The 26,670-nt window shown below is 42.2% G+C and overlaps 1 protein-coding gene across 4 annotated transcripts in view; it reads left to right on the top strand.

Annotated features, from left to right (window-relative positions):
• The first annotated feature begins 597 nt into the window (after positions 1–597).
• Positions 598–26,670, top strand: part of Rubicon (run domain Beclin-1-interacting and cysteine-rich domain-containing protein rubicon) — a 415,700-nt gene continuing 389,627 nt past the window's right edge. For 3 of the 4 annotated variants that reach the window (XM_075679515.1, XM_075679514.1, XM_075679513.1), the window contains exon 1: positions 598–1,229. In XM_075679515.1, the coding sequence (XP_075535630.1) occupies positions 1,061–1,229 (169 nt within the window). In that variant the 5' untranslated portion in view covers positions 598–1,060. Of the gene's footprint in view, positions 1,230–9,788; positions 9,836–26,670 lie in introns of all 4 variants that reach the window. The other variant, XM_075679516.1, reaches the window with a different exon arrangement.

The raw sequence follows: 26,670 nt of genomic DNA, 5'->3' as shown, positions 1-26,670 counted from the left end.
TTTCCTAGCTCATTGATGTCCGCTGCTATACAGTCCAACATTTTTTTGTTTTCCTCTTTAGCATTTGATCCTGTCCAAAGGTATACAAAGCCCAGAAGTGTTTTCGCCCCTGCTACTTTTCCTTCTAGCCATAAATGCTCCTTGCAGTCCTGTTTGACCCTTTGCCAATTTGTATTTTTATGAATGAATGCTCCAATTCCCCCACCCTTTCTGCTGTGAAGTGATTTTTTAAAGAGAAACGGAAGAGATAAGTGCAGTGCCGTAACTGTCTCTCACAGGAGGACACCTCAACAGCACTGCACGGGGAAAGGGGTGTGGGGAGAAAAAGATGGAGATAGTGACCGGAAGTAAAAAGGAGAGAGAGACCGGAATAGCGAAAAAGAAAATGCGACAATGTAGCAAAGCGTTTGCGGGGCCTACAGCCGCGCTCCCCCTTTCTGCTACCCTGCACTCTGTTGCAGTATTAGAGTGGCTTAGCAGTATTCCCATGCATTCCCATTCCCACAGGTGGAAGTAGCTCCAGCGCCCCTAGCGGCCTCCGGCTCCGGCGACATGCGCGGCTTCAGCCGGAAGCGTGCGCCGCATAGGGCAGAGAGTACACTACCCAATATTCTAGTACACTGCACCAGTACACTCTAGCCGTGCGTCGCACGAGACGCTGCCTTCTTTTCAGCAGCCTGGGTGGGCGTACGAAGTCAAAGTCGGCAGAGCAAAATTGCATGTGTTTTATTGCAGGCATATTACAAGGTACAGCTAGAGTGTGACACGGTGACGCTCAGTGCAACTGTTGTGAGTGCAGTGGATATTTGCGCGTCTGTGAATGGAGTCATATCGCACATACCTTGATCCAGCACGGGGCTCCCATCGCGACTGCTTTTGGACGAACCGATACAATTGCTGTCACGTGCTATGACCGACGCCCACACAGGCAGTCCGGTGCCTTATCGTGAGAAATAAATGACCTGTCAGGTGCAGCAATGGGAAGTGCGGTTGCGCCGGCGAGGCGCCTCCTGTGCGCCTTGCACGTGAGCAAACTACTTCGCAGTGGTGAGACGCAGGTATGGCAGCACTGGACCAAAGCATGACTGCTTCGCGGGCTCGCAGAGCTCACCATGTTCGTTCGCGGTCGGACCTTGTCGGCCTGGTGCCACCTGCCGCACAGATGCGCACCTCCACCTCCTACCCGGCGCAGCTGATGACGACCGGACGCAGGAGCTTTCTGGATGAAGGTTCATTCTTCCTTACACTACATGTGCTTCTGTTGACTCGGTGGTACCGCATGGCCACACGTCCGCATAAAATAAGGCATCTACGGATGCTTTCAATATGGTACTGACACATTTGTCACCAACATATGAGCTTGCACTCGCGCCTCAATTATCTATGTGAAGCGATCTTGATATAATGATGCTTTCAGAAAGCACCGACACATTCTGCAATGCACTGAAGGCCGACCTTCGTGTGTTTTTATTCCATTGCAGTTATGTTCTCTGAGCCGATTGTTCATTGCATAAGACGAGATGCAATAGCGTTGGCATTGTTCATGGCGCTGTTGTGAGTAGGATGTAACATTTCAGTAGTATAAGAGGACATTAGCATGAGACAGTTAAACACTAATATAACACTTACATATATTAGTAATTAGTCTTTTTTTTTCTTTTCTGTTGATTAATTTGGAGTTTAGTGCAGCAGGCACTGGCGCCAGCTACGTTGGTTGAATGTGTTCCGTCATTCGTTCTGTTTTGCACTGCCAATATGCCATATGGAACCAAGTCTGAACAAACGTGTTGCATTTTTGGGTACATGAATAGTTATTGAAGCATAACTGAAGCTGGTGAGGTTATTCAGTTCAGTCGGTTTTCATTGCGGTCTTACCAGACGGGACATCAGAAAGCCTGGATAGGTGCAGTCTGTAAGGAACGGTCTGTAGGCTGAGCACTGTACATTTCCCACGATGCTTTCCTTTGTGTAGTTATTATAATGTTAACAAAAGAGCCGTTCATATGCAGGAGCTTTGTGTTCCATGCGAATTGTCTTCGCCACGGCAGGTGAAAGGGCTCTGAAGCTTGGGCACCGAAGGCGAACAATCAGATTTGTAGTCATTATTTTGCTGTCCTCTCAGTGGCTTAGCTTTTTTCTTTTAGGCTATATTTTCCTTCCTTGTGCTTTTCTACTCTGGTTACGTCTGGTTCATGACTGTTTCATGTGCATCGATGGCAAATGCAGTGGCACGTTCAGTCACCATCAATGCTGGCCTTATGCATGCACCTGCTGCCACCGACGGCTCTTGTTGCTCCAAGTTGTGTAGAATAGACCAAGATTGAAGATTGGGCTAGATTCTAAGACATTAAAATCGGCAATGCATCACAAAGAAAAAATCCGCTTCCAATCCACCCTGTCAAAATAAATGTACAGCGAAGCTGTTGCAGACGTTCGACAAGTACCACCACCCTAACTGATGTTAGGTGCCCGGCCTCTTGTGCATGAAGTTCCTCAAGTTTGGCAGCATGCCACTGCTGGTTGTACTGCTGTTTCTTTTCCCTCTACCCTTCGTGCTCACGCTGTTCTTCGGCAGACCTACATATACATGGCCTACCCGTAGTGCAGCTGCAACGGCACTGAAATTCGTTGCTAGGCTACCTATCCTTAAAAAGGCCCTCACTGTCTGCCATCGGGTTGCGCTGATTGACGTCAATCCACATGCCACCGACTGCAGGTGTGCTCTATCTATTGGCATCAGTCCATGCCCCGTTTTCCAGCTGCTGTTTGAAGTTTGTCTGAGTAGCTATGGCTGCTAGGTGGCAGCCGGTTTAGGTTTAGGCCGGTGCTAGGTTTGCCATAATGTCGATTATGGTCACAGCACACACTGTGCAACAGATGCAATGGGCAGAGTGGCCACACGTTAAGGACAGACACACTGTGTGCACATGTACGTCACACATGCATGCACGTGTGCGGAAGTTGTTCAGCATGCATCCTCATTCTTATAGCCCCTCTGCCAAACGCAAGTGCCTTGTTGAACTGATTGAATTTTTCAAAGTAAATTGCATCAGAAAATTAGTACGACTGACACACAAGCTGCAGACATGATAGCTTCAGGTTTTAATTCGCATATACGAGAAAACATAATTGTGTTATGCGGAAACTTGGAGACAAAGCCCTTTTCCAGCTGCCGTTTGAGGTCTACGGGGGGCCTCAGCCGCTAGGTGGCAGTACTGTTTTGGGGTGAGCTAGAGCCGACGAAAAATCTCTGCCAACTAAAGGCTAACAGCTTTGCTGTAAATAAGAATCGCAATGGTCAGAGCTCCGGAACTTACTGACACATGTGCAGTCAGCTAAGCAGTGCAAGAAACAAACAAGGGAGACATATGTCTGCCTTTTTTTCCTGCAATTGTTGTGTTAGTTTGTTAATTTCATTGATTAAATATGCGGCAATGTGAACGCCCTGCGTTAAGAGGGACTAGGAAATTCTTTCTTACCTACTACCTCCATTTGGTTCCATTTATCTCTATTTCTCCTTAAGGGTCTGAAGGCATTACATAAGGGGGGACATCAAGACACGGTAAACTTCAATTATTTGAACAAAAATGCAAAGCAAAATCTCGTGAAGTCAGTGAAGCGAAAAACACAATTAAGAATGTATTAAAAATATAAAAGGTAAACAAAAAAACAAAGAAGTCGGAGCAAGTAGATATTAAAGTGTGTTAGTTTAGGGAACATTGGTCATCTGAGGCTGTGTAGTTGATTCCTAGTTTTTTGTGGAATTCTTTGAGATCGGTGTATGCCACTATGTGTTTGAAGTTTGAAGTTTATTTCTTTCTTTATTAAAGAAAGAGGAAACAAGAGCTAAAGGCCATATAGCCTGACAGGGGCTCTTGCTCCTAAGCGCGTTCGGCTTAAATGATAATTCAGTGTACGAAAGAAGCACATATAACACGGGAAGGAGCAAGTACGATGTAGAAAATACAAATAAAAAGATAGTTTGTACATTATACAATGACTACGTGAAAAGACATCTTATGCTTCAATTTTTGTTTGTACATTCACATTACAGCGCAGATTAAAGCATACATAAAAAAAGAAGTGTTATTTCATTTATGTATAAGTAATTTGATAATGGTATGAGAAGGTTTTTTATACGTTGCCAAAAATGAGGTGTATAAAAATTAATTTTTTGCTCAACGATGTTTAGTAGCCTTGGTATTTGATAGTTATGTAATGGGTATCAAGGAGAAGTGGGTGTGCTGACAACATGGAGTCTGTGTTTTTTTATATTTAAGAGTAAGCCGTAATAAAAAACTTAATTTGCTCGGATCAGTAAATGTTTGCCAAAGAGATTTTGTGTGGGTAAGTCACGCGGCCTACCATGGTAGTTTTCAAACATTCGGACTACTCGTTTTTGCAAGCTTAATTACTTCTCATAGTTTTTTGCTGTTGTCCCCCAAATGAAGATGCAATAAGTTAGCTTCGAGTAAAAAAGGGCGTAGTATATTGCTTTCGTTAGCCATAATGGTATTAGATCACCAACTTTATACGTACAGTCTACTACTTTGCTAAGATCATTGCTAAGCTTATTGACATGATTGTCCCAGGAGAAGTTCTATTGAAACCATACCTCCCAAAACTTTTGTGTTTTTACTTGTTCTAGCCTCTTTGCTTGAAATAGAACAGATATATTAACAGGCAATGGCTTATTTATCGGTTTAAATATTATATATTTGGTTTTGTTAACATTCAATTGTAGTTTGTTTATGTACAGCTATTCAGATAATAAATTCAGTAATCATTTATTTCTTTTTCTAAGCATTGCAGGGAAGAATTTGCAAAGAAAAGATTGGTATCATCCGTGTACATGATATAGGTGAGGAAGAAATGTAAGGAAAGTCATTAATATAAAGATTAAATAATACAGGACCAAGTATGGATCCCTGTGGCATGCCAATCTGTATTTTGAGAAGTGAGTAAGTTGCTTGATTATATGAAACAAACTGGTAACGATCCGTTCAGTAACTTCTCATTAAATCTAATGCTGTACCACGTATACCGTAGTCATAAAGTTTGCACAGAAGTATAATATGATTTACACTATCAAATGCCTTACACAGGTCCAGAAATAAGCCTACTGTGTATAAACGGTTTTCCATATTTTGCAGTATTCAATGTTTTATATTTAGGAGCACATCCTCACATGATTTATTTTTTTTTTTGAAATCCATGCTGTGCCATACTTATAATAGCATATTTTCTTAAGAAACCGTCTAGTCGAGCGTTTAGAGCAGTTTCATAAAGTTTTGAAAAAAGAGTATTGATATAGGTCGGAAGTTGTTTACACTATGGTCAGCGCCACCTTTATGAACTGGGCAAACTCTGGCTATTTTAAGTTTGCCAGGAAAAATTCCGGACTCAAACATTTTATTAATAATATGAGCTAACACATTAGAGATGATGTCAGAAATATTTTATAGGAGATGCCATGATACCGTCGAAACCTGCAGCACTGTTTGATTTAGTTATTTATCACACTTTCTGCTTCGCTTGGTGTCGCTGGAAATAACATTACAGAATTTTGCACAGTCGGTTTCACAACATTATGCCCTATCTCTTCTGGATCTGCTGTAGAAATGTTGCTGCAGCATTGAGCAAAGTGAGCGTTAAGGATAGAGACGGCTTCTTCACCTGCAAGATGTGGGGATGCGCGACTCTCGCGCGTCCCCTGATATCTTGTTTTCCCGCATAGCCCCCGTCTCCGTGCGGCGTCGCCGCGTGGGCCGCGGCGGTCGGAGTGGTACAAGCGCGGTGCGAGAGATGGCGCGAGTGTCGCGCCGCTGTGGGGTTACTTGGGTGCGGGAGCGGAAGGCGCTCTCTCTTTGGGGTTCGGGAAGCAAGCGGGACGGACGTGCCGACCTGCGCTTGCGCCGACCCATGCTTCTGCGAGACCGTCTCGCGTGGCCGCCTTGGAACGCACCCCCGTCCGCGTGACCGTACACGCGAATGACCAGGCGTTGGGATCCAGCATGGGTTGAACATATTCGCTCGCAAACCGGTCGCGGTGAGTCGGACTTCTAGATTTGTCGCGCGCCCATGGGCATGTTTTGTGGATAGCAACTCGGCTAGCAGGCATTGATCTATGAAAGGTGCAATAAATGCCCTTGTGATTGTTTGCACTACTGTGTTGTCGTTCCTTTGTCCCAAGAGCACAGACGGGTGTGAGAGACCCCACAAAGAGTACCGTTAACCGAAGCTATTCGTAGGTCTTGAGGGCTAGCCTTTCCTCCAGATATCTTAATTCCCAGCCAAACTTTTCTTGGATTTGTATATATGCATGAGAACACGTTCTCATATTTTTCTTTTGCCTTTTTTAATTCTGAATTTACTTTGTTACGGTACTCCTTGAATTTGGCTATTTGATTCATGTCTCGTGTTTTAAGAAATGTATGGCTTATTTTATTTTGATTTTTGATTTTTGTAAAAAGCACATCTATCCATGGCTTTCTAATTTTTTTCGGTTGTTTTGTAGCACTATGTTGTGGGAAGGCTATGTCGTAGAAAGCGATTTATTTATTGAAAAATGAATTGGTATGCCTTATTTGGGTCACTTTCAGGTAGTTCGAATTCCCAGTTTTTTTTCACGAATAAGAGAGCGAAAATAGGCTAGCGTTGTTGTATCGATGAGGCGGTAGGAATATTCAGGCGCATTTTGCTTGTATTTCTGGGTACAAGGCAGAAAAGATTGGAAGATGATTGCTTATATCAGAGGACATAACACCTGCAGTCACAGAGGAAACATGTACATTAGTGATACAGACATCTAATAAGGTTTCTCTGTGTGCTGTTACTTGTGTTGCAAGGTTATAATATTCGAGCATGCGTAAGAGTACAGCAGCTGATTATATTCTCGTGATATTGTATTTTCAACCATCATATTTATGTTCGAATCACCTAGTATGGCAAACATTTTGCCAGTGCCGCTGAGATAAGCTAGCAGCTTATCCACAAAGGAAAGGAATTCTTTTTTCTTGCCACAGGGTTGTCTGTAGACTACTGAAAATGTACCTGCTTGAAGACGAAGAGTGAGGCATTCAACATTGTGATTAATTAGGGAGAAATCTGCAGTTTTACCCAAGTTTATGTCATTTCGTATATAGGCTGCTAGACCGCCACCTCTTGCATAGATACGGTTTAGTACATGATGCGTGTAGTTTTTGAGACGTATGGGGTAGTCCTTATTAGATAACCATGTCTCAGTAAAAAGAACGTCGGGACTAGTGTTGGTATGTTGAAGCAATTCTTCAATTTTATCTTGCTTGTTTTTTATGCTTTGGATTTCCTGGGAGTAAATTCTGCAACACTACTGCTTTAGGAAAAAAAGATGAGTTTATACATGCTGTGCGATCGTTTACATGTGCTATTGCCTTGGTATGGCTGAGTCGAGAGGGCACACTAGATTGTGGTTTTAGTAGCACATGGCGTGATTTTGGGTGATATAAGAAAGTGGAGCAGGCAAAGGCGAGATATGACACGGCGTAGCATGAGCGATGACAGACGAAGGGATTTCTTGAGTAGTTTGAGGTGACGAAGGAAATGGATCGGTTCTGAATTGATTCCAAATGTGTGATTAGATATGCTTGTGAGGGATGCCAAATGGACTATACATATTCTAGTTTTGGATGGACGAATGTTAGGTTAGGCATGCCAGTTTTTTAACCTCTGGTGATGCATTGCTGAACTTAACAACGTAAATAGCCCGGTGTTGGTGAAGCATTCGAACAAAAAATTTCTATGTGGCTTTTCCATGATAGCGATGATGTCATATGTATTCTGAGGTATTTGTATGCTTATGTGGCTTCAGTAGAGACATTATTAATCATGTAGGTGTTGGTAATGATGTTGCACTTGCGAGTAAATGTCATTGATTTGCACTTTGAGATTTAGCGGCATATGCCATTTGTTGCACCAGTCGTCAATGATATGTAAGCCAAGTTGTAATTGCAAGGAGTCTTCATAGGAGTTTATTGGATTGTAAATGACACACTCATCAGCAAATAGCCATAGTTTTGTAGTAATGTTAGCTAGTAAGTCATTAATATATATAAAAAATAACAGTGGTGATAATCCAGCACCCTGGGGTACTCCTGAAGCGACGTCGGTTAGTGGCGAGCGATTGCTGTTAGCTGAAGTGCTTGTACCCATTGAGAAAGTGCTTGATCCATGAAATTAGGTTTTGTGGTAAGTCAAAGTTAGAGAGTTTACTAAGCAATAGAGGATGAATTACACGATTGAAAATTACACGCCTTCGAAAAGCCTAAAAATATGTTGTCTACTTGTATGTGATGGTCCGTATAATGAGGTCATGAGTGGACTTGGCAAGCTGACTTTCGCATGATAAAAACTTTGTAAAGCCATGCTGGTTGGAGTAAAAGAAATTGATTCTTGGCGAGTCATTAAACTGGAATCTATTATGTGTTCCAATAATTTGGATGAAATGCTTGTCAGGGAAATTGGGCAGTAATTACTAACATTAGTGCGGTCTCCTGTTTTGAAAATAGGGATTATTTCCGCTTTTGTCCAGTCATTGGGGACGTTACCTGAGTTTAATGACTGCATAAATATTAAGTTCAAGATTTGGCTGATGGGAAAATAGTATTTTTAAGAAGCTTGCTGTTAATTTGGTTGCAGCCAGCAGGCGAAGATAGCGTGAGTCTCTTAATTAGGTTATGTATACCCTGTATGGTAATGGTTACTTCAGGCATTTCGTTTGGGGGCGGTTTCAATGGGAAAGCTCTCAAGCTACAAAACACTGATGAAAAATAATTATGGAGGGCAGTAATGCACTGTCCACTTTTAATTGGCTCACCGTCTGCACTAACAAGATCTATGGTGTTGATGCGTGATCTAGTGGAGAGTAAACGTCAGAATTTGTTAGGGTTTCATTGAATTATTGGAAGAAGCTCGGATGGGTAAAACTTGTCCTTTGTGTCCTTTAATTCATTAAGATAGATGGTAACACTCCACCGGGACTTTTTCCACATTTGTAGATTGTTATTGCATGGTGCCATTCTATATAAACGTTTTTTCCTGTTCAAGAGAGATTTGAGACGTTTGGAAAACCAGGGCTTGTTGGATTGGAATTGGATTTAACAATTACAGTTGAAATGTATTTATTTTTTAAGTTGAGAACCATGTTCTTGAATAACTTCCAGTTAGTATTTACAGTTAAAGTCAGATAAGAGTGTTCAGAACTTTCTAGAAGAATTGCAAGTTTATGGTTAATAGTGTCAAAATTTTCTCTCTTGTATTCAAGAATTGGTTTACTCATAGGCGATTGCTTTCTGATTGGGAGCAAAATACAGATATGCAGGAGATTATGGTCACTAATAGCTGCTAATCTGTTTATTGTGGTAACATCACCAGAATTGGACGTTAGTAAAAGGTCCAGGCTATTTTCGCCTCTAGTAGGGTGTGTTATAACTTGCTGCAGATTGAACTCCTGTACTAGGTCAAGGAATTGTTGCACTTCGTTAGACAGTGAACTGTTTGGGATTGAGAGCAAGGTCCAGTTGATGCCAGGATAATTAAAGTCATCAAAGAGGTAGATTGATGCATTGGGAAACTGTGTTTTAATTCTAGCTAGGCTGTTGGAAAGGTTACACAAAAGGACTGTTGCCTATCAGGGTGCTGATAGCATATACAAAAGGCCAATTTCAACAATGTGCTGTGTACACATACAAATGAAAGTTCAAGATAATCGTCATGGAAGATAAGTAAAGATGAAAATGTGCTTCTTACAGCAATGAGGACCCCTCCTGCCCTACAACTCCTGTCATGGCAACATAGGGTGAACTTACTTTCTTACTTATCTTACTTTCACGTAAAATGCTATAATAAAATTTTTTTAACTTACCAATATTTGCAAAGAGCATTTTCAAAACAAATGTATCATATAGCTCATGCTGGTTGGACCCATTCAGGCATGCAAACTGAAAAGCAGCAGAGCAGCAGCAAAGCCTGTCACTTTAACATTATTGTGTTGTGCAAAAGGACCGTCTTAACTGCGTGTGTTTTCCCTGCACACACTAGTAGCATTCATGCAAAAAAAAAAGAAAAAAAAAATACTGCCCTCTGTTAACGGATATTCGATGTTGCCAAAAACTATGCGGCGCACATGAGTAGCGGAGACGTGTAGAAGTACCAGTTTCGACGATGTGCTGTGTACACATACAAATGAAAGTTCAAGATAATCGTCATGGAAGATAAGTGAAGATGACTGTGTGCTTTATTCAGCAATGAGGACCCCTCCTCACCTACCACGATATAGGATGAACTTGCTTACCTTAGTTTGGCACATAAAACCCCATAATTTAATTTCTTTTTAACTTACCTATACTTGCAAAGAGCATTTTCAAAACAGATGTATCATATAGCTCAAGCAAGGAATACAAGGTGTGCGAGGCTCCTAATTGCAACAAACGTGGTGGTCTGTAACACATAAGCCAATATATCTTTAACATGTTCAGTGGCATAGGATACCGTTTAGCAGTGCTGAAAATGTTTAGGCTCCTGTGTGGTACAGTCAGTAAAGGCATTGAAGTCATTGAAACTAATAGTCATTGAAGTTAAGTACTTTATGAGTACTCTATAACCTTTGTTCCTCCTAACTTCACCGAAGGTTTAGTAAAAATGAAATTACTGAGTACAGGTGCTATGCTTGAACTGATGCATGGAGCAATGTTCTGAATATAAGGGTGCTCATATCATGCAGTAAGAATAGATTTTAGATAAATTGTAACAAATACGTGAATTCATTGAACCAAGACAACTAATGTTGATGACATTTTTTGTTGCTTTAGTTGAGCCTAATAATTGCTCTAACTGACGTCCTTTTCAAGCAACTGCTCATGTGCAGTGTGCTTTGCTTGTCAGTAAAGCATTGCAGCACATGTATACAGTCAAGAAATGCAGCTCACACCTACAAAGTTGACCCATTCATATTTATTTTCTCAATCAATATTGAAAGAAATACAAGCACTTGTGGCCAGTATGCCATTTCACATTGGCCATAGTGGACAAAGCTGGCTGTGTCGTTGTAAGCCTCGTGCACTGGTATGGTGTTGCCACTGCTCCGTGACAGCCAGTGCAATGGATTTTGGCAGATTCCAGTTGGGCCCTTTCAGGCATGCAAACTGAACAGCTGCAGAGCAGCAGCAAAGCCTGTTGCTTTAACATTATTGTGTTGGGCAAAAGGACCATCTTAACTGTGTGTGTTGCCGGTGAATTCTAGTAGCATCCACGAAAAAGAAGAAAAATAAAAGGTGAACAATTTCAATGTACATCTGATGTCGCCAAAAACTGTGCGGCGCACATGAATAGCGGAGACACATGTAGAAGTGCCTTTCTTTTACTGCTATTAATATTATTCTAAATGCCTGCTTTCTAAGCCTTTGTTCTATTTTAGTTACCATTGCAAAACAACTCGGCATAGTGCAAGCTGCAGAAAGAATGTTGCACATTGCGCAAATGTGCTGCAGTGACACCGGTTTGCGTTAGCCCCTACATGTCATGCAGAAGGTCGCTGTGTGTTTGGTGTTTGGGCAGGCAAAATGCATGTCGCAGGGAAAATGGGGCCACGGTAACTTAATTGGTGAGAGCATTGCACGCATTATGTGAAGATGTGGGTTTGTGTGCTGCCTGCGGCCAGTTGTTTTTTTCATCCACTTTAATTTTCCATTAATTTATCATTCGATTCAGTTAATGAGTACATGTAATTTCTCCTATGCTGTCCTTGGTGTCTTTGTTTGTTGGCTTCTTGTGATGTGTCTATCAGAAGTAGGTCATCCTTGCATTGCAGTAGCCACAGTTGCTGAATGCTTAAAAAAGTTTGTAATTTCATCAAGTTCAAACATGGCAAAGAACAGGGGAGGTATTCTATAAGAGTCCACCTAGTGGACATGTCCATTTTGTCTGCTGTTGAAGTTCTGATTGGCTGGGCTGGGCTACGCATCTGCGACAGCGAGGTACCACAGCCAATTAGCACTTCAGCAGCACACGAAATGGACATGTCCACTAGATGAGCTCTTACGGAATACCTCCCCAGTAATAACAAGAAAAGAGTCGTAGGTATCCCATGCATCCATTCCTTACCGCACAGGCTAAAGGAAGTGAGAAGTAGATACGGTGTTAAACATTGTTTTTGTGGCTGCCAATAAGCTAGGTAAGATTTATGCAGCCGTGCAAAGAAAGAATGAGCAGCTAAAAGACAAAAGGCGGACAGACATTTGCTTCGTAAAACACACAGAACAAATTCACAGACTGCCTTACTGGTGTGGTATAGTGTTCCTTTCAGCTGTGGCCACTTCAATGTAGGGCAGACAGGCCATTGTATTAATCGGAGATTAATGGAGCATGAAAGGTTAACCAGAGGATCGCCATCTAATCTTTCTTTGCACTTTCAAGATTGTAAATGCATGCAAAAATTTGATGAATGTGCTGTTTTATACAGGCACAAAAATGAAGAAACACTTCTAATGGTCGAAGCCTGGCATATCAATAATAATGGAAGTGCTTGGGTGGGCCAGCCTTCGATTAGCTTGCACAAAGAAATGAAATGCCTAAACAGTTATGTCTCGTGTAGGCCTGCACGTGTGCCTTATTGACAGCTGGCGCTACCATACCTGGGCATTCGCAGACAAGTTTTGTGTGTATTCTCTTTTCCGCCACAATGAACCCTTCATTTGATAGTAGGCATTTGTGTTATCTGGTTTTCTTCTCGTGTCTGTATCTGTACGCCTTGCCTTCTTTCACGATGAATTCCTACCAACTAGCTCAAGTTTCTGTAGTTCTAAGTCATCATGTCAGTGTCGTACCATCGTCGTCATACAGTCGCTATGAAATCTTTCTCATACATTTGTCTTCATCTTATTGTCCTCATGCCATTGTTGTGACATCATCATAATTGCATTGTCGTCATGTATTCGTCATGTACTTTCCATCGTCATGCCATCATCGTCATACAGTCATTGTCATGCCACCATCATTATATGCTCATCGCCATTTCGTTGTCCTTACACCGTTATTGTCGTGCTGTCATTGTTATAACATTGTCATCTTTTCAGGATATTCATCCCACTGTCGTCACGCCATCGCCGTCATACTGCCTTAGTTGTTCCATTTACGTCACTCCCTCTTCATTACTGCGTTGTTGTCATGCAGTTGTCGTCATGTGATCATGCTCGTGACCGACCCTGACATTTGAGTGTCATGATAAGGGGTTCCAATCCTGAAGATAGGGTGTTGCATTTAACCCAAGCAATGAATATGTCAAATTGACCACTACAGCTTCTAAATAAAGGTGCCTTCAGCAAGATGGTACATTGCTTGAATGCTAATTGCAATAATGTTGACAGTTGGGTTCTGCTGGAATTTTCTTAAGGCAGTGGTGTTTTACCTTTCCTTACAGGGCAAACTAACATGAAATAACATTCCTCAATAAAACTTCGGTTGGGGCTTGTTGGTACATAGTATTTTGAAGGTGGCAAATTCAGCACAAACATCCAGGACAACCCACAAAGAAGAGACGAGACAAGCACTGGTGCTGACTAACAACTGATTCATTCTTCTTGTGACAAAGCATATATATACACCCTTAGCCACTCAAGAATGCATGCATACGCAGCAAAAGACATAGAAATACTCATGTCACACTAGAGCCAGTTACCGAAGACATGCGCACGAGAAATTATATTCGGCTGAGTGCAGGGACAAGGAGGTATCACTGATACAATTGTCTGCTTTCTTTTTTTTATGTGGAAAGCCTCCAAGGCCAGCCGCGCATGTTAATTTGGGGTTCTGCTGAGAATCGACGTCTCATTAAATCGCGGTTTACAATTACGGCAAGAATTAAGATGGGCAACAAGATGTGCACCTTTGTCTGCATTATTATTTACTTTTTGCTCATGTTCCCTAAGTCACTCATTGATTCATCGCCCTGTCTGCCCAATGTAAGTCTTTCGACATGGGAGAGAGAAAGCATAAACCACACCGGTGGAACATGGCATGTGGGACATACCGTACTTGGTTTGGTATCCTCGCTTGTTGTCACCGCAAGTATGGGAGCACAGCTTAGCAAGCTTCTCAGCACAGAGAACGCCAAGGGGACACAATGCCTGCTAGCAACTCTCTTGAGTTGATGAGCGACGTTATGAAGATAAGGCACCACCACAAGCCTCAACGTTTCACGTTCAGCAACCGCGCTCTTTCCGATTTTTCTTTTCTGAAGCAACTGCAGTCAGGAGCGACATAGGGAGACCTGCTGCCAAATGTCGGTGCACCTGATCACCAATTCTATGCTGCATTTTATGCACATACAAGTTTTTGAGAGCCGATTTCTTACATGAGAAGGCAATTCCTCTTTTTACAACTTTGGAATGAGCCGACTTAAACACCAAGAGCTCCTTTTGTGCCATGGTTGATAAGCCCAACACACGTCATTCGTGTACCTCAAGCCTTAGGTCCAAAAACTCCAAAACATTATTTTGGGGTAGCTCATGAGTAAAAACAAGACCTTGTCCGTGTTGCTTCAAATCATTAACACCTTATTGACCATATCCCGGTAGGATGAGTCAAACGTTAAAAACACTGAAAAATTATCAACGTACTTGAAAACATACAAAAACATTCCTCTTGTTAAAAACTTGGTCTAAAGATCGGTCTACACTAGCTGGGTTGTCCTGGGTGTTTGCGCGTAATTTGTCACCTTGAAGATAACATTCCTCAGTTTTCTTGTTCTTACTGCGTTGAATTGGGAGATGCTGCAGTGTGCCATATGGTCCACATAACAATCTATAGCTTAAAAAGTTTCTTACACGCTGAATTTTTCTATTGCCCTGTTCACTGCTCAACATGACCATATTACAGGTTAAAGAAAAGCATGAAACAGGTACAATTTCTTGTTGCAAAATACATTCAAATGCCTCTATGATGAACACCTTTACAGTGAAATGACCTGCATAACTGAGGGTTCGTGTCCTGGCTAAATTCCAACTTTTAATATGCATTGTGAATGCTTCTACAATGAAGATCACTGCAATGAATTTACCTATACCACGAAGGAATTTAGGCATCCGTGATAGCTCATTCGTTGCCTTACAGTGAACTACACATAGTGGTGCTGCCACTTATCTCTGCAGACATAACCAAGGTGCACTGGTGGTAATGGCAGTGCTAGCAATGTTCCTTTTTTTTAAGAGTGTGCTGATGTCAGTAGTCCAGCTGCACTTCTCCAAAATTTGCTTGTGTTGTATGCTGCTTGTCAAACCTCATCAACAGTTAACGACAACTTGGTTTAATTAATCGTAACTGACGACCAATGATGTCTTCAAAGCAACCTAAGGCAGAAAGGATGGGACTGTCAATAAAAGCAACAGTGATGAATGTCCTGTAAATAAACCAAGAATTTCGACAGCAAGGGAGGTGATAGTGGCATTCAACGATCTGAAGATTTACTTTGCGTAGCTCCTGTGTTTCGCCCAGCTTAGGCTGCGAAATTCGGTGCAATATGATTACCTGCAGTCACACATTCTGCCAGACTAAGATCGCACAAAAATATTAGCGACTCGTTTCACTAAGTATCTCTTGATAATAATAATAATATTTGGGGTTTTACGTGCCAAAACCACTTTCTGATTATGAGGCACGCCGTAGTGGAGGACTCCGGAAATTTTGACCACCTGGGGTTCTTTAACGTGCACCTAAATCTAAGCACACGGGTGTTTTCGCATTTCGCCCCCATCGAAATGCGGCCGCCGTGGCCGGGATTCGATCCCGCGACCTCGTGCTCAGCAGCCCAACACCATAGCCACTGAGCAACCACGGCGGGTAAAGTATCTCTTGAATTCATGCTAAATAAAGGCTTTCATTTGTAGAATGTGCTTAGCCTACTCCATTGGCAATGTTGTGGTGCATGACCTTTACAGTGAAATTACCTCTATGATGGAAGATTCTGGAGGGCTCTATAACTTGGTTATAAAATTGTTCAACTGTACTGCAAAAATGCAACACTTTTTTTTATTTACAATACTGCCAGTCTCTACTGAGACCATAGCAGGAGGGCACTATATATAAGTACATAAACAAAGAACACTGATAATGATGAACACTTAATAACTTAAAAGGGAGAAAAAAAGAAGGGGTCCTTAGACGTCCCTACTGGTTACCGTGTTTGCATGTAAATAATGTTACCATGAATATAACCAGAGGAGGGACTTTCAGATCCGTAGAAAAAGAAAAAAAACATTATTATTATAATGTGAAGTCATGTCGCATAATAAACGAGAAGCAATGCATAAAAGTGGATGCCTACAGGGCTTTATTTATTGTCACGTGGTAGTGACGGTTGAGGACACAACAGCAAAACTGAATGGCGAAACTAACTTTATTGGGCGAACCTGTGCCCAGAAAAACAGGCTACACTCAATGCTCAACGAAAACGGCGAACCCATTTGGCGATCGGCGAAAATCTGATCATTGGGTCAAGCATGTCGGCATTCATACATCAGTTGTCGAATGTCCCAGAGTAATCACTGGGACCCGCATGTCTTCCACAGAGTTCTACACTATTCGTGTCACGCATACATGCAATCAGATTACACAAGGTTCAATGATAGACTTTGGATGGAACCATCGATAACATTCCAGAAACTTCCGATACATGCAGGCGCGTCCTGCGCTGTGCGATAACATTTGTTAGGCGGTGAAACATGGTTGCCCAATAAAGATAAACAAGTACACGTGTCAATACCCCCCTCTTAAAAAGCATCGACCAAATGCTGCAAACAAACGAAAGTAATAAAGAAAAACACTCGTAGCAAAGAAACAACAAAATAAGGAAGTTCGTCAGCATGTGTAAAAGGGTTTGAGACGCACCACGTAAACCAATTCAGATCGTGCGCGGCGCCACTGTGAATGCGAAATGCCGCCTGGCACGACCTCATAGTCTAGTGCGCCAATATGTCGGATGACCTTGTAGGGTCCAAAATAGCGTCACAATAGTTTCTCACTGAGTCCTCATCGGCGTATCGGGCTCCAAACCCAAACACGGTTGCCGGGCTGGTACTCGACGTAGTGTCGTTGGAGGTTGTATTGTCGGCTGTCGGTACGCTGCTAGTTCTTGATCCGTAGGCGGGCGAGCTGTTGGGCTTCTTTGGCTCACTAAAGATAGGTAGTGACGTCAAGATTTTCTTCGAACGTCGTCGTCAGGTTCCTGCCGTAAACCAACTGAAACGGCATGATCTGTGTTGTTTCTTGCACCGCCGTGTTGTAAGCGAAGGTTACGTAGGGCAGAACGGCATCCCAGGTCTTGTGTTCGACGTCAATGTACATTGCTAGCATGTCGGCGAGGGTCTTATTCAGGCGCTCCGTAAGACCATTCGTCTGTGGGTGGTAGGCAGTTGTCATCCTGTGGCTTGTCTGACTGTACTGCAGAATGGCTTGGGTGAGCTCCGCTGTAAAGGCTGTTCCTCTGTCGGTGATGAGGACTTCTGGGGCACCATGTCGCAGCAGGATGTTCTTGACAAAGAATTTTGCCACTTCGGCTGCGCTACCTTTCGGCAGAGCTTTCGTTTCAGCAAAGCGGGTGAGGTAGTCCGTCGCCACGACGATCCACTTATTTCCGGTTGTTGACGTCGAAAAGGGTCCCAACAAGTCCACTTCGGTCTGCTGAAATGGTTGGCAAGGAGGCTCTTTTGGCTGTAGCAATTCTGCTGGCCTTATCGGTGCTGTCTTGCGTTGCTGACAGTCTCGGCATGTCCTGACGTAACGGGTGACGTCAGCGGTCAGGCACCGCTAATAATACCTTTCCTGTATCCTCGATAGTGTCCGGGAAAATCCGAGGTGTCCAGTGGTCGGATCATCATGTAGGGCATGCAGTACTTCTGGATGCAGCCCTGACGGAACAACAAGAAGGTAGTTGGCGCGGACTGGTGAGAAGTTCTTTACGACTAGGTTGTTTTGAAACCCGAATGAAGACAATCCTCGCTTAACCCATTGGCTTCCGCAGCCGGCGGATCACCGGACGCGCCATGAAAGGCTGAAGTCGCTATGGGCGGCGATTGGCGTTATGGGCTGCTCAGGAAATGGTTTCTTGTGGATTCAGTAGATGGCAGCACAAAACAAGGTGTTTTCGTTTTGCTTCATATGTTTTCCACTAGATGGACCTAGTTGTCCACTGTTTGAGCTTGATTTTTATTTTTTAGGAGGCAAAACGCTCGCGTCCCAGTGTCGTGCAAACATGGTCTCACGGAAAAAACATTATTTGACACAAGAGGAAATTCTTGAACTTGTGTTCAACAGTGAGGCCGAGAGTGACGTCAGCGATGATGAGGATGTTCAGCTAGACGATGCGGAGTGCCAAAGTGATCATGGCAGTGCCAGTGATGATGAATGGCATCTGTGTTCAGATGAAGATCCCATGGACTCTTCTCCACCGTCTCCGATGGTGCAAAAACTTGAAGAGTGGGAATGGGAAGAAGACGACAGTGCTGAAAACGTGGCCGAGCACCCGTTCAGTGGTCAACCAGACATCAAGAGAGGCATTCAACTTCAAATAGGTGCGCGTCCCAGTGCTTTTGGTATGTTAAATGCCCTCCTCGGAGATGAGCTTTGGAGCATGGTTGCTCGAAGAAAGCCGCTTGTCGCCGCGACATCAATGCGGTTGCAGGCAACCGAGTGGGCCCATTTCCCTCGCCAGATACCACCAAACAAGGTGAAGCAAAATCCATCCAGGCTGTGTTTCATCTGGAAAGCGCAAGCGAAAAAGTCTGAGAGCACATGGGAGTGCCAAAAGTGCGAAGCTGCGCTTCACATGCTGGTGTGTTTCAAGGCTTTTCACACATGCGAGTCATTTTCAGTGTGTTGGTGCACTGAGAAATTGCGCATCCAATAAATAAAAGTTTGTTGCTGTGCCACGTGTTTAGCGGAATTTATCGCAATTTTTATACAGCGCTGCACGCGGTCCACCGGCGGAAAGATTTTGGCACGGAGTACCAGGCAGGAACGGCCGCGGAGTGCGCGGAAGCAATGGGGTTAAATGCCCTAGGGACAGCGTTGGTAGGCCCTTTCAAATATTCGACCAGGTTTTTCAGCTCCGGGTCTGCTCGTTGCTGTTCAATGAAGTCTTCCGTGCTTAATATTCCAGAGAAGGCGTCGTCATTCTCATCAGCTTGCGGCAGCGAGTCAATGGGGGCACGTGAGAGGCAATCAGCATCAGAGTGTTTCTGTCTGGACTTGTAGGTTACACTGATATCATATTCTTGCAGTCTTCGGCTCCACCGTGCCAGCCGTCCTGAAGGGTCCTTTAAATTCGCTAGCCAACACAAGGCGTGATGGTCGCTGACGACTTTGAATGGCTTGCCATATAGGTAAGGGTGAAATTTTGCTGTAGCCCAAACAATAGCGAGGCATTCCTTTTTGGTTGTAGAATAATTGCCTTCTGTTTTTGACAACAACTGGCTAGCATAACCTATCACGCATTCAAGTCTGTCTTTTCTGTGGACTAGCACGGCACCAAGGCCTAGGCTACTGGCGTCAGTATGGATTTCTGTATCGGCGTAGTCTTTGAAGTGCGCAATTACTGGTGGCTACTGCATGCATTGTTTGAGTTCTTCAAATGTGTCGGCCTGCAGCGTTTCCGACTTTAACTCAACATCACATTTAGTTAGATGTGTCAGCAGTTCAGCAATGCGTGAAAAGTCCTTGACAAAGCGCCTGTAGTAGGCACACATGCCAAGGAATCGACGCACTGCCTTCTTGTCGATGGGCTGTGGGAACTTTGCGATGGCAGCAGTCTTCTGCGGGTTGGGGCAGACTCCAGACTTGCTGATGACATGGCTTAGGAACAGAAGCTCATCGTAAGCGAAGCAGCACTCTTCTGACTTCAGAGTGAGCCCTGATGACTTCATAGCCTCTAGTACTGTAAGTAAGTAAGCCACCTAAGTAAGTAAGCCACCTAAGGTGATCGTTGAAATTTCCGGCGAAGATGACAACGTCATCCAAGTAAACAAGACAGGTCTGCTACTTCAATCCTGCTAACACCGTGTCCATGACGCGCTGGAATGTTGCAGGCGCCGAGCACAGTCCGAATGGTATGACCTTGAACTCGTAGAGGCCATCTGGGGTCGCGAAGGCAATCTTTTCACGATCTCTCTCATAGACTTCTATTTGCCAGTAGCCAGACTTGTGATCCATTGACGAGAAGTATTTAGCGTTGCAGAGCCGATCTAATTCGCCGTCTATCTGTGGTAGGGGGTACACATCCTTCTTTGTGATTTTGTTCAGTCGACGATAATCGACGCAGAAACGTAAGGTTTCGTCCTTTTTCTTCCCCAAGACAACAGGGGTTGCCCATGGGCTTTTCAATGGCTGGATGATGTCGTCGCGCAGCATTTCGTCGACTTGTTCTCTTATAGCTTCACATTTTCGCCTCGAAACTTGGTAAGGGCTCTGGCGGAGTGGTAGAGCACATTCTTCGGTGATTATGCGATGCTTTGCGACTGGTGCTTGTCAAATCCTCGATGACGTCAAAAAGCAGTACATGAACGAACCAGCACCTTCACCAGATGTCACATTGTAGTGACTGTTGAGGACACAGCAACAAAACTGTGAATGATGAAACTAACGTTATTGGGTGTACTTGTGCCCAAAAAAAAACAGGCTACACTCAATGCTCAACGAAAATGGCCAACACATTCAGTGATTGTCGAAAATCTGATCCATGGGTCAAGTGTGTTGGCTTTTATACATATAGTTGTCGAATGTTCCAGAGTAATCACTAGGACCCGCGTGTCTTCCACAAAGTTCTACACTATTCGTGTCACGTATACATGCAATCAGATTACACAAGGTTCGGTGACAGACATCGGATGGAGCCATAAATAACATTCCAGAAACTTCAGATACATGCACGCGCGTCCTGTGCTGCGCAATAACATTTGTTAGGTGGTGAAACGTGGTCACCCAATAAAGATAAACAAGTACATGTGTCATTATTGTTATTTCAAAGTGTCATTGCAAAATAAAGGGAAAGAACATGTGCTGACCTCTTTGTGACTGTCCGCAAGAACGGTGTCATCCTCCAAGGCACCATCCAAAGTTATTGGACGAACAGCACTTTGGAAATGTCTGTGACACAATCGAACATTGCAAAACGTTTCACAGATTGTATGGTGATGCATTGCATGACTTCAAAGACCCCTCGCTTGACGCACCTACACAACAACGCGGATTGTCTTCCTCAAGATTGTGATTAATATTCCGTAACCACATTGATCTGGCACTAACTGCGTTCTAAATCAAAAGAAAGACTGCAAAAAATACGCACTGGCAACTCAGCTTACTGCTGTTGAGCAAGTTGAAGTGGCAGCAGGCACACAGAGCAACACAAGCATTTGAAAATAAAAGGTAACAAAGAATCCCGTTATATTGGCAGGATGAACCTAAATATAATGTAAGGGACACTCTGGGACCAGGAAAATAAAATTTAAAATAAAATTTCATGTTCGTGTGATGAACCCAGATGAATGAACATGTTTATTTGGAAGAAAAACGATACAATATTTTTTCTTATGGGAGGCAAAAAAGCCTGATGAGGTCTTGGCCCCCGATCAAGAATACAGTCTGCAACGGTTAACACGATATAATATACATTTCACTAGGAATATAGAATTCGTTTTTCATGTGATCGCATGCATATTTTATACACGTGCATTTAACATGCTCAACATAAATTATACGTAGAAAAACATACATTGGAATGAAATCGACAATTTTGTAAAATTTATTGTAATTTCCCGCAAAAAATAACCAGAACAAGTTTCAACTAGAAATACGCAAACGTAATTCGATAACATTTATGGATTGACTATGAGATGAGTAGTGAGAAGGAATGATTGATAATGACGTTGGAATTGCTTGGTCTGTAATGTAAAGTCAATATTCGATTAATGGAGGTTTAATAATTGCACTATTTTATATTCACTGGCCTGCTTGCCATAGTTTGTGCATACCTTTTTATTTTTTCGGCCAGAACTTCTGAAGCCATATTTTGTGGATACAGTGCTTGGGAAAGCATCCTGTAATTTGTGTTTGTGTATGTGTTGCACCAGTTTTAGATTACATACTTTTTTTAACAGATAGGATTTCATGTTGAAGAAAAAGTGGTTCACTGGCTAGATACTTGGCATGACCTTTATATTTTTCTAAGATACGAAGCACGTGCTTTTGTAAAATTAATAACCTATCATAATTGGTTTTAGTTGTTCCCCACGCCAGTATTCCGTATAGTAGTTTGGAATAGAATATTGTGTAGTACAGGGATTTAGTTAACCATGAAGGGAAAAGAGAAGCGATCCTACTCGGACATCCTACAGAACTAGCTAGATCAGTCAAGAGATGATTCACGTGTGGTGTCCATAACAGATATTCATGGAACCATACCCCTTGAAATTTCTGTGCACTTACTTGTTCGAGGCGTTGATCGTTATAAGAAATTAGTATATTATCGCTGATGTGCTTGTTAATAGGCCTGAATACATTAGTTTTCTGTATGTTTAGTTTTAGTTTGTTTTTTGTTAGCCAACCTGAGAGTTTAGAGAGGTATAGATTTGTTGAAGCTTCTACTTCATGAATTGTGGATCTCGTGAAGAACAGGCTAGTGTCATCAGGAAACATTGTAATTGCAGGTGTATCTTGAACCTTTGTAATATCATTTATATATAGAAGGAAAAGCACGGGACCTTATATGGATCCCTGCGGAACTCCTTTTTTTACGCTTAGGTACTGGGACACTTCATTGTCTATGCCAACAAATTGATATCTTGATGATAAGTAGCTTCTAAATAAGTCCAGGACAACACCACGAATTCCGTAGCGGCTTAATTTCAGGAATAGGATATCATGGTCAACGGAATCAAAAGCTTTACTCAAGTCAAGGAACACACACACCTAACATGAACTTTTTATTTTCAGTATTTTTTAAAGTGGTTTTTAACGCTTATTAGAGCGTCTTCCTTAGTATAATTTTTTTAAAAACCATATCGATATGGCGACAATAGATTTTATTTGTCGAGATATTTCATGAGACGCTGATTTATACATTTTTCATATATTTTTGAAAATACAGGTAGCACAGATATCGGTCGATAATTTGTCAATTCACAAGCATTGCCACCTTTATGGATGTTATATCATGAGAAGCCAACAAACACTGACACCAAGGACAACATGGGGGAAATTACTTGTGCTTAATAAATGAAGTAAAGAAACGATACATTAATGGAAATCAAAGTGGATGAAAAAACAACTTGCCGCAGGTGGGAACCGAACCCACAACCATCGCATTTCGCGTGCGATTATCTACCAATTGAGCTACTGCGGGGCTGTTTCCCCATCCACTTTTCTTGGGTATTTATGTCTCCTAGTAGAACCCTGGGAGTGTTAGCCAGCGCCACCACTCACAGACCTTGGCAGCGGACATGGAATGTCCTTTTTGCCGCAGGCGTAACGAGAACGTGATCTTTTTGGGTGAAGGCAACTGGTCAATAAACCCACGCATGCTACCTGAAGGCATCAATGTTGTCCTTGGTGTCAGTGTTTGTTGGCTTCTCATGATATGACTAACGGAAATCGGGCCCCTCGGTTAACACTCTTTCTTCTCGTTCTTTATGGATGTTAGTAACTTTTGCGACTTTTAGTTTTGTCTGGAAAGTTCCCATCAGAAATGAGACATTTATAAGATATGCTAATACTGGGCTAAGTATAGATGCGACAGCCTTAACTGGTGCCACCTTTACATCATCGTAACCACTTGAAATGTTCGTTCTTAGTTCCTCTATGTATCTGTAGACCTCTTCTGATGATACTTCGTGTAACACGAAAGAATTCAGCTGGTTACCTAATTTTACTTCATGTTGCATTGTATCCTCATCATCGACAGCCATGTTCAGAAAGTACTGATTAATTGCATTTGCAAGCTCTCTACGCTTTAGAATAATATCGTTAACTTTTGCTTGTTTAGGTTCATTGCAAGGTACTGTTCTTCCAGTTAAAGAATTAACTTTCTTCCATATCTTCGTAATAGGCTATTCTTGCTTTTCTAGTATTGCTGTTTAACCTGTTTCAGAACTGCTTGAACTCTTGCAGTATTGTAATATCTCTGCTAGCAAGAAATCTGTGAAAAAGTATGTTTTTCTGCTTGATTCTCTTCAAAAGGTTGCTATTTAGCCATGGATTTCCATTTTGACTCTTCCTGATTTTGAACTGTTGTAGCAGAACAGCAGTGTTGTAGCATTGAACGAAGGTCTCTAGAAAAATGTATGTTTTATATGGATTTTTTTGCAGATACACACGTGACCAGTCAGCTCGTTTATATTTATTTATTTATTTAACAATACTGTAGGCCTTTGCACAGGCCCAAACAGGAAGTGGATTGTAAGATATATACACACGAGCATGGGAAAAACAGGAAAAAAGAAAAAAATATATATAAAGCAAAAAAAAAAAATTCTGCCATACAACAGCACTGGTATTCAACTCAAGACACTTTCTTTTGTTTCACATGAATCAGGGAAAAAGGTACTCAAAACAATTGCAATATTAGTCGTATAATATTCTTGTAGTTATCGTGAATCTATAAAACACCACTATTCAGCACATTGCAATATTTACATTTGAAATCATAAGGCAGTATGCAATCACACGTGCACTAGTGTCCAATCACTCAACCAACGCAATACCTTTGAACTACCCACTGAAATACTTTCATGAACAGCCAAAATATGACTCCAATTTTGCGACAAAGCCATCCACAGAATCTGATTCTACAATTTCCTTTGGCAACGAATTCCAGATGTCGATTGCCCACGGGAAATATGAATATCTAAACGTGTCACACTGTGTCGGATACTGCCTGATGTGTTTATTATGACAGGTTCTATTGGAGTGTCGGTGTGGTGGCTGCATGTAATCTCGCTTATCTATATTAATGTTGTCATTACATAGCATAAAAAGAAATTTCATGACAGCCACACGACGCTGACAAACAAGGGTAGGCAGTGCTGCCTGGCTTCTAAGAGCACTTACGCTTTCGTGTCGAGAATACTTATGGTATATAAATCGCAACGCTTTATTTTGAATGCTTTCTAGTTTCTGTGAGAGTCCTTTCTGGTGCGGGTTCCACACTATGCTACCATACTCAAGAATTGGCCTTACTAAAGTTTTATATGCTGTTAGTTTCACATAGGATGGTGCTGCAGTTAATTTTCTTCGCAAGAAACTGAGTGTTCGGAAAGCCTTCGTGCATGTATTATCGATATGGGTATTCCATTTTAACGCGCTTGTAAAGGTTATGCCTAAATATTTTACTGTGTCAGTTTGTATTAAATCGTTGCCCATTAATGTATAACTGAACCTAAAGATCGACTTTCTATGAGTTATGGTCATATACTGTGTTTTATTAAGATTAATTTCCATTCCCCACATGTCACACCAGCGGGCTATATTGCTTAGTGTAGTATTTAGTCTAAGCTGGTCCTCGATTCCTTGCACGCATGTATAAATTACCAAGTCATCGGTGAAGAGCTGCAATTTTACTCCATTTTCTGCACAATCAGCGATGTCGTTAACGTATATGAAAAATAATAATGGCCCCAATACGGACCCCTGTGGTACCCTTGAATAAACTTCGAGTTGGTCCGAGTCATAATTATTTATAGTAACATATTGAGTTCAGTTTGCCAGATAGGCTGCTATCCATTGTGTTCAATTCCGATAGACTTTATTTTCTCGATTAGTTTACAGTGCACAGCGCAATCATAAGCCTTCGAAAAATCAATAAAAATAGCATCAGCTTGGAATTTGGAGTTAATTATTGATGCGAAGTCATGTGTTATTTCTAATAATTGTGTTATAGTTGACAAGCCTTTTCTAAAACAGTGTTGCTTAGGATATAATATGTTATTTTCTTGTAAGTATGTCATGATGGCTTTACTTACTATGTGTTCCATTAATTTACAGCAGCAACTGGTTAGTGATATTGGTCTATATGTTTCCACGTGTAATTTATTGCCTTCTTTATGAATGAGTATTACTTTGGCACATAGCCAATCCTTGGGAAGAGAGGCTGTACTCAGCGACTCAGAAAATATAATCTGTACAAAGGGAGACAGCTGCTGCGCGTATCATTTCAAAAATACATTTGATATATTATCGGGCCCCGGCGCCTTCTTGGTGTCTATTTCCAAAAGCAAGTTTAAAATGCCCGACTCTGTTATCACAACTCCGCCCATCCGGGTGTCAGCGGCTGTCACGGGCTCACTCGATATTGGCGAAGATCTCTAATTTGAAGATCAAAGATCTTTAATTAATTCGCTAAACTTAAGTAGTGGTTTTTCATTGAAACTTCTATATCACGAGTGGGTTGGATGTTTATCGTTAAGGAACACGTTTTGCATACAAATATATATAGGTAGGTGGTCATTAAGGCCTGAGCCCAATATGCCTGCATTGTAGTCGTATTTGTTTAGGCTTGTTATACAGACGTCAATAGATGTGAAACTGTTGTGAGTAACACGGGTAGGCTCTAAGATAGCATTTAGATAGAGATTTAGATAGCTGTAATGTGAGGTG

The sequence above is a fragment of the Dermacentor variabilis genome, chromosome 2 (assembly GCF_050947875.1).
Source record: "Dermacentor variabilis isolate Ectoservices chromosome 2, ASM5094787v1, whole genome shotgun sequence".
NCBI classification, from domain to species: domain Eukaryota; kingdom Metazoa; phylum Arthropoda; class Arachnida; order Ixodida; family Ixodidae; genus Dermacentor; species Dermacentor variabilis.
Note: the sequence above shows the minus strand (reverse complement) of the source record. Positions and strands in the feature narration are given on the sequence as shown.